The following is a 15,004-nucleotide window of genomic DNA, read 5'->3' as shown; positions in this document are numbered from 1 at the left end:
TCCAAGAATATCAGAACCACCTCAACAAAAATAGGGAAGAGCGTAGACGTATATGCATGGGTGTTTGTGTTGAATGTGTGTGTGTTTTCTTGGCCGGAGGAACGCAGTCACTCCAGATCTGAGATTTTGAGGGTGACAGGAACTGTAAGCGGTGGTGGCACTCTTTAACACTCTATCCTCTGAGACTTAGGCTGCTCTGGCCTCCATTCTTTGCACATTTCTTCCCTCCAATCCCATTACAGGCCTAACCCTAACCTTAACCTTACTACTACCACTTCTTACGCCTTCTATTTTGGTGCGGACAAAAGCTGGGCTGCAGTTAGACTAACTGTGAACTCAATAGATAGGGTAGATAATATCATGATGTTGCGCTCTTGGTGGTGAAACATAGATGGATAGTGGTTATCGACCCTTATTAAAGCAATTGCTTCCAATCATGTATAATCATCTGAATCATCTGTTAGATGATGTATTTTTACAGGGCTCCCCCCCCTTCCCACAATTTCTCTGTTATTGAATGCAGTCAGAGAGCTTCAATTAAAGCCATCAGCCTACGTTTGGAGAATGTGAAAATCGTTTTTTTAAAGTCAACATCAGAATTGACCCTATGAAGTTCCTGGTCATGTGGCGAATGACGAATCGGTGTACATTATTACATCAAGACCACTTTTTACTGTCCAACCAATTCCCGCCCATTCATAAAATCAAGTCCCACCCTACAATCCTGTTTAGCTCATCAGAAAAGCATGAACATTTTTAAAGGATTAATTCACTGCAGAATCAAAATTTCCAGATAATTTACTCACCCCCATGTCATCCAAGATGTTTATGTCTTTCTTTCTTCAGTCAAAAAGAAATTATGTTTTTTTCATTCCAGGATTTTTCTCCATATACTTGAGTTTAACTGCTACCAATGGTTTGAAGGTCCAAATTGCAGTTTCAGTGCAGCTTCAAACAATCCCAGCTGAGGAATAAGGGTCTTATCTAGAGAAATTATTGGTCAATTTCTAAAAAAAAAAAAAAAAAAAAAAAAAATGGATATACTTTTTATCCACAAATGCTCGTAGGCGGATTACGTAATGCGTGGCACATCGCAGAGCAGTGCAAGACGAGCATTTGTGGTTAAAAAGAATATAAAATGTTTATTTTTTAGAAAATGACCAATCATTTCACTAGATAAGACCCTTATTTCTTGGCTGGGATCGTGTAGAGTCCTTTGAAACTGCACTTAAACTGCAATTTGGACCTTCAACTTGTTGTGGTAACCATTGAAGTCCACTATATGGAGAAAAATCCTGGAATGTTTTCCTCAAAAACCTTAATTTCTTTTCGACTGAAGAAAGAAAGACATGAACATCTTGGATGAAATTATCAGGAAATTTAATTCTGAAGTGAACTAATGCTTTAATTTGATTATTATTGCAGTGGACATTTATGGGCATTTTACATTTTTTACATCTCCAAGTATTGCTCTGGAATCCAGGCCTCCCTCCACTCATATAGTCTTTTCCAAAATGTGAAATGTAAAATATGGTCTTGCACCTGCACTTCCGCTCAGGGCTCTGTTGGGTTCACTAAGGTCATGTGACCCTGCTGTTTCTCTTTTCATACTCTTCCTTTTTGTCTAATAAGCTTCAGATCCTTCTCGTCCCAGCGAAGCAGAAAATCTGATTAGTCCGACTGCATTCAGTGTTTAGCTGCGTTACACGTCTGTCAATTGTGTTGTTTATGTTTATTGTTGTTTTGCACTTGATTGCCCAGATTGCCATGTAACTCAGTCGGCCAATGAAAAGATATTAATATTCATTGCTGGTTGCACAGTTGAAGTAGTTCTGAATAGTCACATGAAAAGAACTCACTAATTTGGTGTGTCTGGGGTGCGAAGTGCTGTTATTTACTGAGCGTATCCTCATTGTCAGAGAAAAATAAATTGGTCTAAAGGGTTAAAGTGGAATAGATGAAAAGATTTTCTGATGTTTAAAAAACCTGTCGTCATTTACTCACCCTTATGTCATTCCAAAAGCGTATGAATTTTCGTTCTCAACTGGAACACAAATGTAAAGATTGTCCTAAAAAGGACAAAACCACCATAAAAGTATCACAAATTGGTTTATGCGACTCATATTCCAATTCTTCTAAAGTCATCCGGTTTGTGTGAGGAAAGTGTAACTATCCCTTTACATCTGCAACATTGTTCAGATGTTCTTTAGAACAAGTCGAATGATGGAATTACAGACAATTGAATCAAAAACGCCTCAAGCGAAGCAGTTGGAGGCTAACTTAAAACTATTAAAAAGAAAAAAAAAAAGTCACTTGTCACTGTCAGTCTCTTCTTCTTTCAGTCTTCCAAGTAAGGTGTATTTGTACAAGTGGACATGGGAGAGGCAGAGGATTGATTTGATCTTACAAGCCATCAGGTTGAGAAGGAACTTTCCTAAACATGACCTGAAGTGTGCCGGCCCCGCAGCAAACGCTGCTGTCACTATAGTGAACGGGAGCTGTCACACTGCAGTTGGGCCGATGCAAGCTGACAGCCTGAACGCTCACAAAACAAATCATGGCCCCATTTGGTAACACTCCACGTCCCTGCGATTTAGCCCCAACCAGGACGACTTCTGTGCTGCTCATAGAGGATGCTAGTGGGGAAGTGAAGCCTATTGGGGATATCTGTGTACGTATGCGTAAATATGTAGGTGCATGTTCTGTAGGAAGTCACATCACAGGCCCTGTCCCAAATGGTACACTTCATGTGAACTTGCACTCTTGTGGACTTACGATAGCTGCCGTGTGCACGTGTCCGTTAACGAGACCATAAGGTGTCCCATTCGTCCTTTTAGGTTTCAGAAGGGTGCTCGCGATATGCGCCTTCGATGCGCAGTTTTGCTGAGCTCCGCAGCAGACTTCTACCCGACAGTCAAAGCTGCATTACATCATGAAAGTGTGGACTCGGTGGAAGATCGCGAGGGCTTAGGGTTCCATTTGGGACAGGGCCTCGGTGGGTGTCAGTGAAATCATGGCTTGGCAGTTAGATGAATCTTGGCTGTCATGAATCGTTCTGTGGGTGAATCTTACAAAGATCATATTTCATGCTAAAATCAAAAGATTACATTTCCCATAAAGAAGATAAAGCATATTTTTATGACCATTAAGATAATTTTACGGCCCAGCCTCTTTATGAATAAGTCATTGAATCATTCGCTAAGCCGATATCTGAATCATTCATGAACAAAACGCCACAACTGTACATTGCTTGGTTTTGCAACATTTCCGCTTTGGTATTTTTTGGAGCGATTGTTTGCGGAGAAAAAACAGACCATATTCTGTCTAAAATGACTAAAATAAAGTTGCTCAATATTAACTTCTTCTTTGATTCAATTGTTGTATAAAGGCAATATTATTACTTGTGACACCGACTTTCAGAAATGGTCCAAGCATTTAATTTAAACATGACATTTTTAGATTGCACACTTGCTTGTGTTGTTTTATTTATATATATATATATATATATATATATATATATATCAGAGATGTTCACGAGTCTTTTATCTGGAGTCCGAGTCAAGTCTGAAGTCTTTATCACTGGAGTCTGAGTCAAGTCTGGAGTCTTTTGTCACGAGTCCGAGTCGAGTCTCGAGTCATTAAAATGATTTTCAAAGTGTAAAAACTTTTGATTTGTCTTATTTGTTCTTGTTTGATGTTACTGTTCTCCAGTTCGGACAACATGAAGATTAGCCTAGCCTATATAAACGTTTCATTAGTGTCCATAAGCTATACTAGATGTTCGAATATATGTGACGCAGATATTACAAAACTATTTAAACACAACACAAAGTCTTTATTTATTATATCAGTAGTTAAGGGTAAAAGACTTGAGTCGTTTTTAAAATATTCCGAGTCTTTTGTGCCGAGTCGAGTCAAGTCTGAAGTCATTTCAGGTCGAGTCCGAGTCTGAAGTCTGTAAAAATGCGACTCGAGTCCGAGTCCCTAACTCGAGTGCCCATCTCTGATATATATATATATCAAATCTTAAAAAAGCAAATTTTACCATGATATGTATACACACAAATATGTTTTTTAATAAAAGCAATTTGTTATTTTTTTATTGCATTGCAGTAATGCAAATTTTTTTTAATTACTGAAGGCTACTGAGAATTGTGAGTTAATATTGTGTTTTACTGTCATGAAAATAACGTCATTATGCAAACGTCCTAAAAAATGTCCTTTTTTCTTTTTATATATATATATATATATATATATATATATATATATAATTTATAGATTCATCCCTATGCTTTTCCCCCTTTTCCCAGTTGAGTGTGTTTTGTGTTTATAGATTCTCTCTCTTTCCTCTGTGCACATTCAAGAACAATGCATTGCCTCATCTAGCTCTCCTCCCCCATCTCTCTATCTTAATGATTATAGCAGAGATGCTCAGGTGTTCACTGTTCAACCCTTTAATCATGATGTTTCTCTCTGTTCGCTTTATTAGCTGCCAAATAAAATCACCCAGTGAGTGTGTAAAGCACTTTAACACAATCATCGCCTCTCCTCTTCTCACTTTTCTCTTTTTTGTTGCTAAATTGTTTCATTTAATTACCATTTTGTGAGTTAGTTGAATAATAAAGTGGAAAATGGAGCTGCCAAACAGATAATTCATTTTTAGCGAGGAAAGGTGATGGCTGTAGCCCAGAAGACAATCAGCCTCAAGCCATCAGAGTTGGCCAATGCATGTCACCTGCTTCAGAATGGCATTTTAGTGACATTTAGTGCTTAAATGACTTTTTACAGAGATAGAAGACCCCAGTAATAACAACTCAAAGCTATGGCCAATTTCTTCTGTCAGGTTTTGTGCTGGTAGGTGTCTTTTATTGGAGGCAGGTTTTCGGTGATGAGTGAGAATTTCTAGATTTTGATGCAGCGCTCCATGAAAATGCAATTCTTCACTTGATTTAATATTAATCTTAAGGTTTCTTCAAAATGCATAAGAGGTTACAGCAATGTCAGGGACTGTCAATTGTCGCACTACTTAAACATTTTAAAGTTGTTTGCCACACAGAATTGGAAACCTTAAAATGAAGCATTTAGTTCCCGATTGCCCACGTGCAATCTGTGCCCGCAGAACTCTTCAAGTTTCTGCAGAATTGTGTTCTTCGTTTAATAAATATTTTGGCTAATTTGATAATGCTGTGACCTTGCAATAACATTGAAGTACTCTCAGCTCAATTTAATAAATTTTACCATTTTAACAAATACATTTAACACAATCCAGCATATTTCTCCCCAAAGTAGTGCAAAAAATGTGGAAAGAAGTCTGCAGATACTTTTTGGGCCTTCAAAGGGGTTAATGGCCTGTGTTTGGATTAGCATACTATACTATTCCTGCAGTATGTATACTGTGCACAGTTTATGAATTGCCTGTATTTATAGAATTGCCAGGATTGCCAAACAACAGAGGACATTGCACACACTGTTGTATCCCACAATGCAATGCTCTCAGTCTGATTTTCCATTTCTAATATGACTAATTAACTGGCAGATTTTAGCTGTTATTTCTCTTTTTTGACTATTTGATTGGATCGGCAAAAATTAAATAAATATTCTGGGATCTGTCAATACAAGCTCAAAACCAAATTTGCTGTATAATTTGATTAACGCAGAAAATAATTTAGACTTTATTGAATATTAAAGTGATTTAACAAAAATATGACCTTCACAAATACTGTGTGTAAAATGTAGTTTTGCTTAGTGTAAGTCAAAATGATTTTCTGATAATGATAACTGGATACCATTCACATGGAACATAATGTGTGAAAACAATGTGATATACCACTGTTTAAAATGGTTACTGTTAAATAATGCCAACTTGTTTCACAGTGGTCTACAAAGTGTATACTAGTGTAAGCTGTTTGGTATGATTCCTACATCTACTGCAACTGTACTAACCAGGGTTTGTGTATTGTATGTTGTCCTTCCGCCAGACTCTGTTCAGGAGAAGCAGCCACCCGTTAGTCCAATGAATAACCGGAAGGAAGACATGGAGATCACGTCGCACTACCGGCAGCTCCTGCGGGAGCTGAACGAGCAGCGGCAGCACGGCATCCTGTGTGACGTGTGTGTGATCGTAGAGGGCAAGATCTTCAAGGCGCACAAGAACGTGTTGCTGGGCAGCAGCCGCTACTTCAAGACACTTTATTGCCAGGTGAAAAAGGGTTCAGAGCAGCAGGCCACCATCACGCACCTGGACATCGTCACAGCCCAAGGCTTCAAGACCATCCTTGACTTCATGTACTCTGCCCACTTGGCGCTCACAAGCAAGAATGTGATTGAGGTGATGTCAGCTGCCAGCTACCTGCAGATGACCGACATTGTGCAGGCATGTCACGGCTTCATCAAGGCAGCGCTAGACATCAGCATTCGCTCCGAGCTCGCGGATGAACTAGCGGATATTGAGATGGGTAACGTGGTGAGCTCTATCGGAAGCGGGGCGGGGCCTGGTGTGGGCGGAGCCTCGGAGGCACTGGCGTCCATGATCTCGGCCCGCAGCTCCTCGCCGTGGCTGGCCAGGCGCACTAGTCCAGCAAATTCATCTGGAGACTCGGCCATCGCTAGCTGCCACGAAGGCAGTAGCAACTACGGCAAAGAGGACCAGGAACCCAAAAGCCATGAGAGCCAGGAGGATGCTTGTTTGCAGCCCTTGTGGCCTGCTGATTACCGTTCTGTCCAGGTCAAAGAGGAGCAGGTCTCCCCCTCCAATCTGCAAGACGGGGCTGGCCGAGGGGCACAAGGCACACCCGGAGAGCAAGGTGGAAGAGGAGAGGGGGGCTGGCAACCCCCTGGCTCGGGCCGCAGGAAGAACCGTAAGAACAAGGACACAGTCAGGCACATAACCCAGCAGAATGAAGGGGACAGTCGGACAGCATCGCCACTACCGTCCATGCTCTCCACCCCTGGCTGGAGCTACGGAAACCAGGACATTCCAGGTAGGATTGCTGTATTGACTTACTTTATTAGTGTCATCATATCACATACTATAACTGGAAAACATTTAACAACATCATTGAGCCGATTGTTGACCTTTCATGAAAGGTTTTGCAGAAGGAACTTAACCTGCATCTGAATATGCATACTCCCCTATTATATAATACACACTTAAAAATAAAGGTGTTTTTTATATATATATATATATATATATATATTGCCATCTACGGTTCCATGAAGAACCTTAAACATCCATGGAACCTTTCCATTCAAAAAAGGTTCCACTATTTATTAAAAAGTTCTTCACATTAAGAAAAAAAGGCTATTTTAGGCTATTAAAGGATTAGTTCACTTTAAAATGAGAATTACCCCAAGCTTTGCTCGCCCTCATGCCATCTGATGAATACAATCTGAGTTATATTAATAAATATCCTGACACATCCAAGCTTTATAATGGCAGTGAAACAGGAAACAATTAGTATGAGGCTCAAGAAAGTGCCTCCATCCATCATAAACGTACTTCACATGGCTCCAGGGGGGTTAATAATGTCCTTCTGAAGCGAAGCGATGCATTTGTGGTAGAAAATATCCATATTTAACATGTTATAAAGTAAAATATATAGCTTCCACCAGACAGCCCTCCGTATTCAACTTAGGAAGAAAGTTGAATACGGAAGACATAGGATGTAGCTTAAGGCAGAAGCTAGATATTTTCTGGCGGAAGCTAGATATTTTACTTTATAAATTAAATTAAATTATAATCGATTCGTTGGTCCTGTTCACTGCCATTATAAAGCTTGGACGTGTCAGGACATTTATTAATATATCTCTGATTGTATTCATCAGAAAGAAGAAAGTCATATACACCTAGGATGGCTTGAAGGTGAGTAAAGCTTGGGGTAATTTTCATCTTAAAGTAAACTAATCCTTTAACTGTTTCATAAAAAAAATTTGGGAAACCCAAAATTGTTCTTTTAATGGCATTTCTGTAAAAAAAAAAAAAAAAAAAAAAAAAAAAAAACCTTTTGGAAAGTTTATTTTTAAGAGTGTAGGTGAAAAACAATACATGAAATGAGTTGAGTAGTACAGTTGTGTTCAAAATAATAGCAGTCCAACATCACTAACCAGATCAATCATTGTTTTTGATAGAAATTATATTTCTACATGGCAAATATTTTACTAATAGATGTAGTAGAGTAATAGAAAACCAACAACACAACAGTCATGACATGCATGCTGCTGATTATGTGTAATTTAATCATTAATTGAAATGGGTGTGTTCAAAATAATAGCAGTGTAGAGTTCAATTAGAGATTAATCAATTTCAATTAATTCTGTGAAAAAACTGATGTCAAACAAATGGTCCTTATTTAAGGACGAAGGCAGCAAATGTTGTACTGTGCATTTCTCTCTGAAAATCGGAGTAAAATGGGTCATTCCAGACATTGTTCAGAAGAACAACGTACTTTGATTAAAAAGTTGATTAGAGAGGGGAAAACATATAAAGAAGTGCAGAAAATGATAGGCTGCTCAGCTAAAATGATATCTAATGCTTTAAAATGGCAACTAAAATCAGAAAGACGTGGAAGAAAACGGAAAACTACCATTCGAATGGACAGCAGAATAGCCAAAATGGCAAAGACTCAGCCAATGATCAGCTCCAGACAGATCAAAGAAAGTCTAAAATTACCTGTGAGTACTGTAACAATTAGAAGACGCCTATGTGAAGCCAAGCTATCAGCAAGAAGCCCTCGCAAAGTCCCATTGTTGAAAAAACGACACGTGCTGAAGAGGTTACAGTTTGCCAAAGAACACATTGACTGGCCTAAAGAGAAATGGCGCAATATTTTGTGGACTGATGAAAGCAAGATTGTTCTTTTTGGGTCTAGGGGCCGCAGACAGTTTGTCAGGCGACCCCCAAACACTGAATTCAAGCCACAGTACACTGTGAAGACAGTGAAGCATGGTGGCGCAAGCATCATGATATGGGGATGTTTCTCGTACTATGGTGTTGGGCCTATTTATCGGATTCCAGGGATCATGGATCAGTTTGAGTACATCAAAATACTTGAAGAGGTCATGTTGCCTTATGCCGAAGAGGAAATGCCCTTAAAATGGGTGTTTCAACAAGACAACGACCCCAAACACACCAGTAAACGAGCAGCATCTTGGTTCCAGACCAACAAGATTAACGTTATGGAGTGGCCAGCCCAATCCCCAGACCTTAATCCAATAGAAAACTTGTGGGGTGACATCAAAAATGCTGTTTCTGAGGCAAAACCATGAAATGCAGAGGAATTGTGGTGTGTAGTGCAATCGTCCTGGGCTGGAATACCTGTTCACAGGTGCCAGAAGTTGGTCGACTCCATGCAACACAGATGTGAAGCAGTTCTCAGAAACCGTGGTTATACAACTAAATATTAGTTCAGTGATTCACAAGAAAGCAAAATCTTTAAGCATTTTTCAGTTTATACAGTAAATATGTGACTTTGTAAAGAAAAATGCAGACACTGCTATTTTTTTGAACAGCCTAATATTCCTTTTCCTTCACTTTCTGAAAATGTTTTGATTTAGAATATAATGTGCAGTGTTCCCAATGCATTTGTGTGTATTGAAATAAAGGTTATTATATGGATTTTGAGCTTTACTCACTTCTTTTAAACACACTGCTATTATTTTGAACATAACTGTATGTCCAAATTTGTAGTAGTACGCAAAAAGTACCCAGATGACCTACTACTTCTGGCGAGATTGTGCGCAATGGAAAATGGAAACTCTACTGACACAGTAGGTGGAAGATGTAGTACATCCAGATTACATTCATACTACACACATACTATGTGGAACATACTTTTTAACACTCACAAAGCTTATTCCTCATCAAATATAGTGCCTTTCAGACAGTAAGCGATTTTGGACACAACTTTAGCACATGCAAGCACTGCCTCATCGATCCCGTGAGAGTCGGATCTTCTGGAATACTTTCCCACCGTGTTTGATTGTATAATTCAAACCCAGATAGAAATAGAACTCTGATGAAAATGAAAATTATTGTTGTAACACTAATAGTATAGCGGCGTGACAAACTACAGATTGAGGTGGGGAATTTGGGGTTGAAAAAACTCATTTCCTCATTAACATCGGAAAGACACATGGGACACGAGGCAGCCTCATCAACCTAAAAACAAAATCCGTGCTAAGGAACAGATCACGCTAGCAAGCGGGGAAGAGGCCCTACCTGTCTCGGATACTGTTGCTTATAGGTATGTAGATCATTAAAAGTGTGGCAGCTCTAATCTCTGGTGTATTTGTGCAGGCCGACTGTGAAATGGGCACACACACACTTTAAGAAAACAGGATAATTGAATTGACCTTGGTGGCGGTATGAGGATTAAATTGTATGTGTGTGTGCGAGTGTGTTGGGATGGGGGGTGCCCCAAGGTCTTCTGAAGTGTGGAGAAGAAGGGATAAAGTGAAGGAGAGAGGGAGGGGAATACGCGGAGATCTGCATCAGCTTAGTGCGAGTTTACCTACTTAACTCTCGAGGCACTCTCTCATCCTCTCTGTTTGCCAGCCCTGCTACCTGCGGCTCCAACAGAAATAACTGCACTTGCTGACCCAACCCCACAGATCAAATATCAAGTGCAAGACTCCACACATCTAAGTACACACTGGCTCTCTGTACTGCGTACACACACATGCTCACAAAAGTCACGCCCCTTTGTGTGCAACACAAATGGTACACATTTATATTCCACACGCATTGGCCCCTATAAGCCAAACTCATATTCTAGTCAAGCTTTTGAGGTCAATTTAATTACATTGTAAATGGAATCGAAACATTTTCGAATCTAAAATCATCCCTCTTAACCGTGTGTAAATCTCAGTCCGCTAAGGAACCGAGGACTTGAAAAACAACAAATTGCTTTGGATGTCATTTGATAATATGGGCCGTATCTCGATGCTCCGTGAAGATGGGAATATTGCTTGGTACACACTACAGGCTCGGGCTTGGGCGAGTCAGATCGGGGTGAGAGAAAGAGGACGTGTTATGAAAGCCCTCATGCCCTGCTCCGGGTTTTGGAACATGGCTGTAATTTTCCTACTGAATTCGTGGATTTTTGAGGAATTGAGGAAGACAGGTTTGTCCTCAAAATCCAAAACTTAGTCGCGAACAAAGTGCTAGTTTTTTGTAGCTCCATATGGTTTTGTTTTGTTTAAACTAGGGATGTCCCGATCAAGTTTTTTTGCCACTGATCTGATCAGAGTCATTGAATATTGAGTACCTGCCGATACTGATTCCCGACTCCCAATCCGATACTTGTTTTTTCCTAGTGCTTGGTGCACTTGGTGTATCAGTTGGTACACTGAAGCCGTGACTTATTCACGATACAGCACTAGCCTCAAATACCTTATTGCTTTTAAAACATGGTTACCGGTCCGTGTACGTTTTGATAGTTTGTTTTCCAATTTGAAATGAAATACGCAGAAACGAGAAAACGGTTGTTTCCCGTTTTTTCGTTTGTTTAAAAAACGGGAAAACGAGATTTTGACTCGATTTTCGTTTTTTCGGGTCACGGATAGAAAACGGAAACACGACTTCAAAACTCGTTTTCCACATGTGGGCGGTCATTACACGCCCTTTCAGCCGATTGGTCAATCAAATCTGAGCCAGTGACGTCATCTTCAGTTCGTTCAACAAAATAATAGTCCTCTGCCGCTATATCAGTAGATGTCATAAATCGGCTTTCTTCTGTGCAACCTATAACGCGTATATCACAGAAATATGTTTGCACAGATAAAAAAAAAAAAAAAAAGCTTTAAAAAACTACATAATTAAGTCTGTTTTTAAGCTGTCATTGTGTTTTTAAAATGTAAAATGTAAATGCCTCAACATCTGTTACCAAGCACATGACATCCTTTGGGCTAATACCACCGATCAATAGGCTATAGCTACATAGACTATTCTCTATAGATCAGTGGCTGCACTCATTTTTTTTTTTCTTATTTTAATGTTTTGTTTACATTTTATACATTTAAGTTCAATCATTTAGCAGACGCATTAGACTATGCAGTCATATTAGAAAATAGGCTATCCACTAGGTGGCAACACCTAATAACGGTATCACCATCGGGGGGCTTTTTAGTTTTCCTTAGCTTATAAATGGTCATACAGATTTTATCTCTTAAATTAAACACTTTTATGAACACAGTGAACATTATTATATGTCACAGTTTACTTGCTATCCTCACTTTTTCTGTCTTTCCTTCGCTTTTGAACGAATTAGCTATAAATGGCCCTGAACATTTTACTTTCAATTTCAATTTAACGGCTATTGGCGATTCTGCGTCAATTGCTTTAGTGGACAACAGCAAAACAAAAACTCTCGTATATTAAACATAGAACTTTTATTATCTTTGTAATTATTTTATTATCTTTTATCATTTTTGTAATTATTTTATTTTGTAAATATTCGTGGCTTAAACAGCGGGAAAATTTACTGTATGCAGTTCTGTGGATGTTTTGAAAAACTTAAACTAAACGAAAATTATTGTTGCCTTGTCAATATAATTTCTGTTTTTTCCCCCTGACTTTCAACTGATGCGATCATCATCATTTCATTAACCGACAAGATTATAGTAAATTAGAATTAAACGAAATTTGATAAATGTCTGTGAATCATTAAAAAAATCCCAGGGATTTAGTTTTAGCCTACATGAACAAATAGCAGAATAAACAACAGAACATGAGGATTCATCATCATCACGCACCTGCCGCGCTTCTGTGAACAACAAATGATTCAATTATATAAAAGGAATAAATAGCCTATGTCTATGCGCGAAATTTATTTCACTTAATTAACATATTACCAAAATGAAAGGTTTCCTTTCTGTGAACTTCTCAAAAATGAACCGACACTCATATTGTCGCATTTTTCCCTGAGACGGCAGAAAATTTCTTTATTTTACGAACAATGTTTTGTTTTTATTGTGAGAGTACAAAAATAATAGGCCTATTTAACCCTTCACAGATTCGAATGGTGTTACATATATTTGACCATAAATGTCTGAGTATTTTAAGTTGTTTCCGCTTTTATAAGAAAATTCAAGTGAACGCGTCGGCGCCTCACGCACACACAACATCAGTTTTAGTAACTTGACATCACAGCCTGTTAACTGTCAAAATAACATACATTCAACCAAATCTAAAAAGTTATACTGCTCATTTTAAGTAGTCTGTGTAGGCTACAATAAAAGCGTTTAAATAATAAATATAGTTTAGCCTCCAAATCGTGAATACTGAAACATTTGGATTTGTGTCAAATTAGAGAGGTAGTTATAACGCCGGTTTCTGTTTTTAGTTCAGCTTTAAATTAATTTGTTTTGGCTTAACATTTATATATTATTTTTGTCATAACTAAAATAGCTATGTAGCTGTAATTTTGATCTTTAATGTTTGATCTTTACATATTCCCTCAATCTTTTAACCAGGCTATTAACATTAGCCTATAATTCAGCAGGCAATGTTAGGCTATATAAAATAAATAAATAAAGAGAGATGAGCAATTGTTCGTTTTTCCAAATTGCTTACACTACTTATTTATTGTGATCTATTCTATTTATTCAAAATAGAATAAAATAAAAACTGTAGTTTTTTTTAATCTGTGCTTTTCATCCGCTCCTCTGTGTGTGGGTAGTGCAGTTTCACTATGCATATTAAACTACAAACAGCATTACAACAGTCTGTGTGCTGATTAACATTTCTGAAATAAATATTTCTGTGAAATACGCATTAGGTTGCACAGAAGGAAGCCGATTTATGACATCTACTGATATTGCGGCAGAGGACTATTATTTTGTTGAACGAACTGAAGATGACGTCACTGGTTCAGATTTGATTGACCAATCGGCTGAAAGGGGCGTGTAATGACCGCCCACATGTGGAAAACGAGTTTTGAAGTCGTGTTTCCATTTTCTATCCGTGACCCGAAAAAACGAAAATCGAGTCAAAATCTCTTTTTCCCGTTTTTTTTAACAAACGAAAAAACGGGAAACGACCGTTTTCTCGTTTCTGCGTATTTCATTTCAAATTGGAAAACAAACTATCAAAACGTACACGGACCGTTACCACACAATACAAATATTAAAGGTGCCCTTGATTAAAAAATTGAATTTACCCTGGCATAGTTAAATAACAAGAGTTCAGTACATGGAAAAGACATACAGTGAGTCTCAAACTCCATTGTTTCCTCCTTCTTATATAAATCTCATTTGTTTAAACGACCTCCGAAGAACAGGCGAATCTCAACATAACACCGACTGTTACGTAACAGTCGGGGTGTACGCCCCAATATTTGCATAATGCCAGCCCACGTTCCCAACAATTATCAAAGGCATTACACAAGGGCAGCCAGTTAACGTCTGGAGCTGCACACAGCCGAATCATCAGACTAGGTAAGCAAGAACAACAGCGAAAAATGGCAGATGGAGCAATAATAACTGACATGATCCATGATAACATGATATTTTTAGTGATATTTGTAAATTGTCTTTCTAAATGTTTCGTTAGCATGTTGCTAATGTACTGTTAAATGTGATTAAAGAAACCATCGTTTCTTACTGTATTCACGGAGACAAGAGCCGTCGCTATTTTCATTTTTAAACACTTGCAGTCTGTTTAATTCATAAACACAACTTCATTCTTTATAAATCTCTCCAACAGTGTAGCATTAGCCGTTAGCCACGGAGCCCAGCCTCAAATTCACTCAGAATAAAACGTTAACATTCAAATAAATACTTTACTCACATAATTCGAAGCATGCATACAGCATGCATGACGAACATCTTGTAAAGATCCATTTGAGGGTTATATTAGCTGTGTGAACTTTGTAAATGCGCTGTAATATAGTTGACAGCTCCTGTGGCAGGAAGCACGCGTCTTAAAGGGGCGGCGTCGAGTGTAAATCAGTGCATTGTTAATGATGCCCCAAAATAGGCAGTTAAAAATATTAATTTAAAAAAATCT

At 38.5% G+C, this 15,004-nt stretch overlaps 1 protein-coding gene across 4 annotated transcripts in view; it reads left to right on the top strand.

Moving 5' to 3' along the window:
* Positions 1-15,004, top strand: part of zbtb46 (zinc finger and BTB domain containing 46) — a 144,408-nt gene that overhangs the window by 68,076 nt on the left and 61,328 nt on the right. For all 4 annotated transcript variants that reach the window (XM_048178276.1, XM_048178273.1, XM_048178274.1 and 1 more), the window contains exon 2: positions 5,979-6,980. In XM_048178276.1, coding sequence (XP_048034233.1) covers positions 5,979-6,980 — 1,002 coding nt within the window. The remainder of the gene's footprint in view (positions 1-5,978; positions 6,981-15,004) is intronic.

The sequence above is a fragment of the Megalobrama amblycephala genome, linkage group LG24 (genome assembly GCF_018812025.1).
Source record: "Megalobrama amblycephala isolate DHTTF-2021 linkage group LG24, ASM1881202v1, whole genome shotgun sequence".
NCBI lineage: Eukaryota > Metazoa > Chordata > Actinopteri > Cypriniformes > Xenocyprididae > Megalobrama > Megalobrama amblycephala.
Note: the sequence above shows the minus strand (reverse complement) of the source record. Positions and strands in the feature narration are given on the sequence as shown.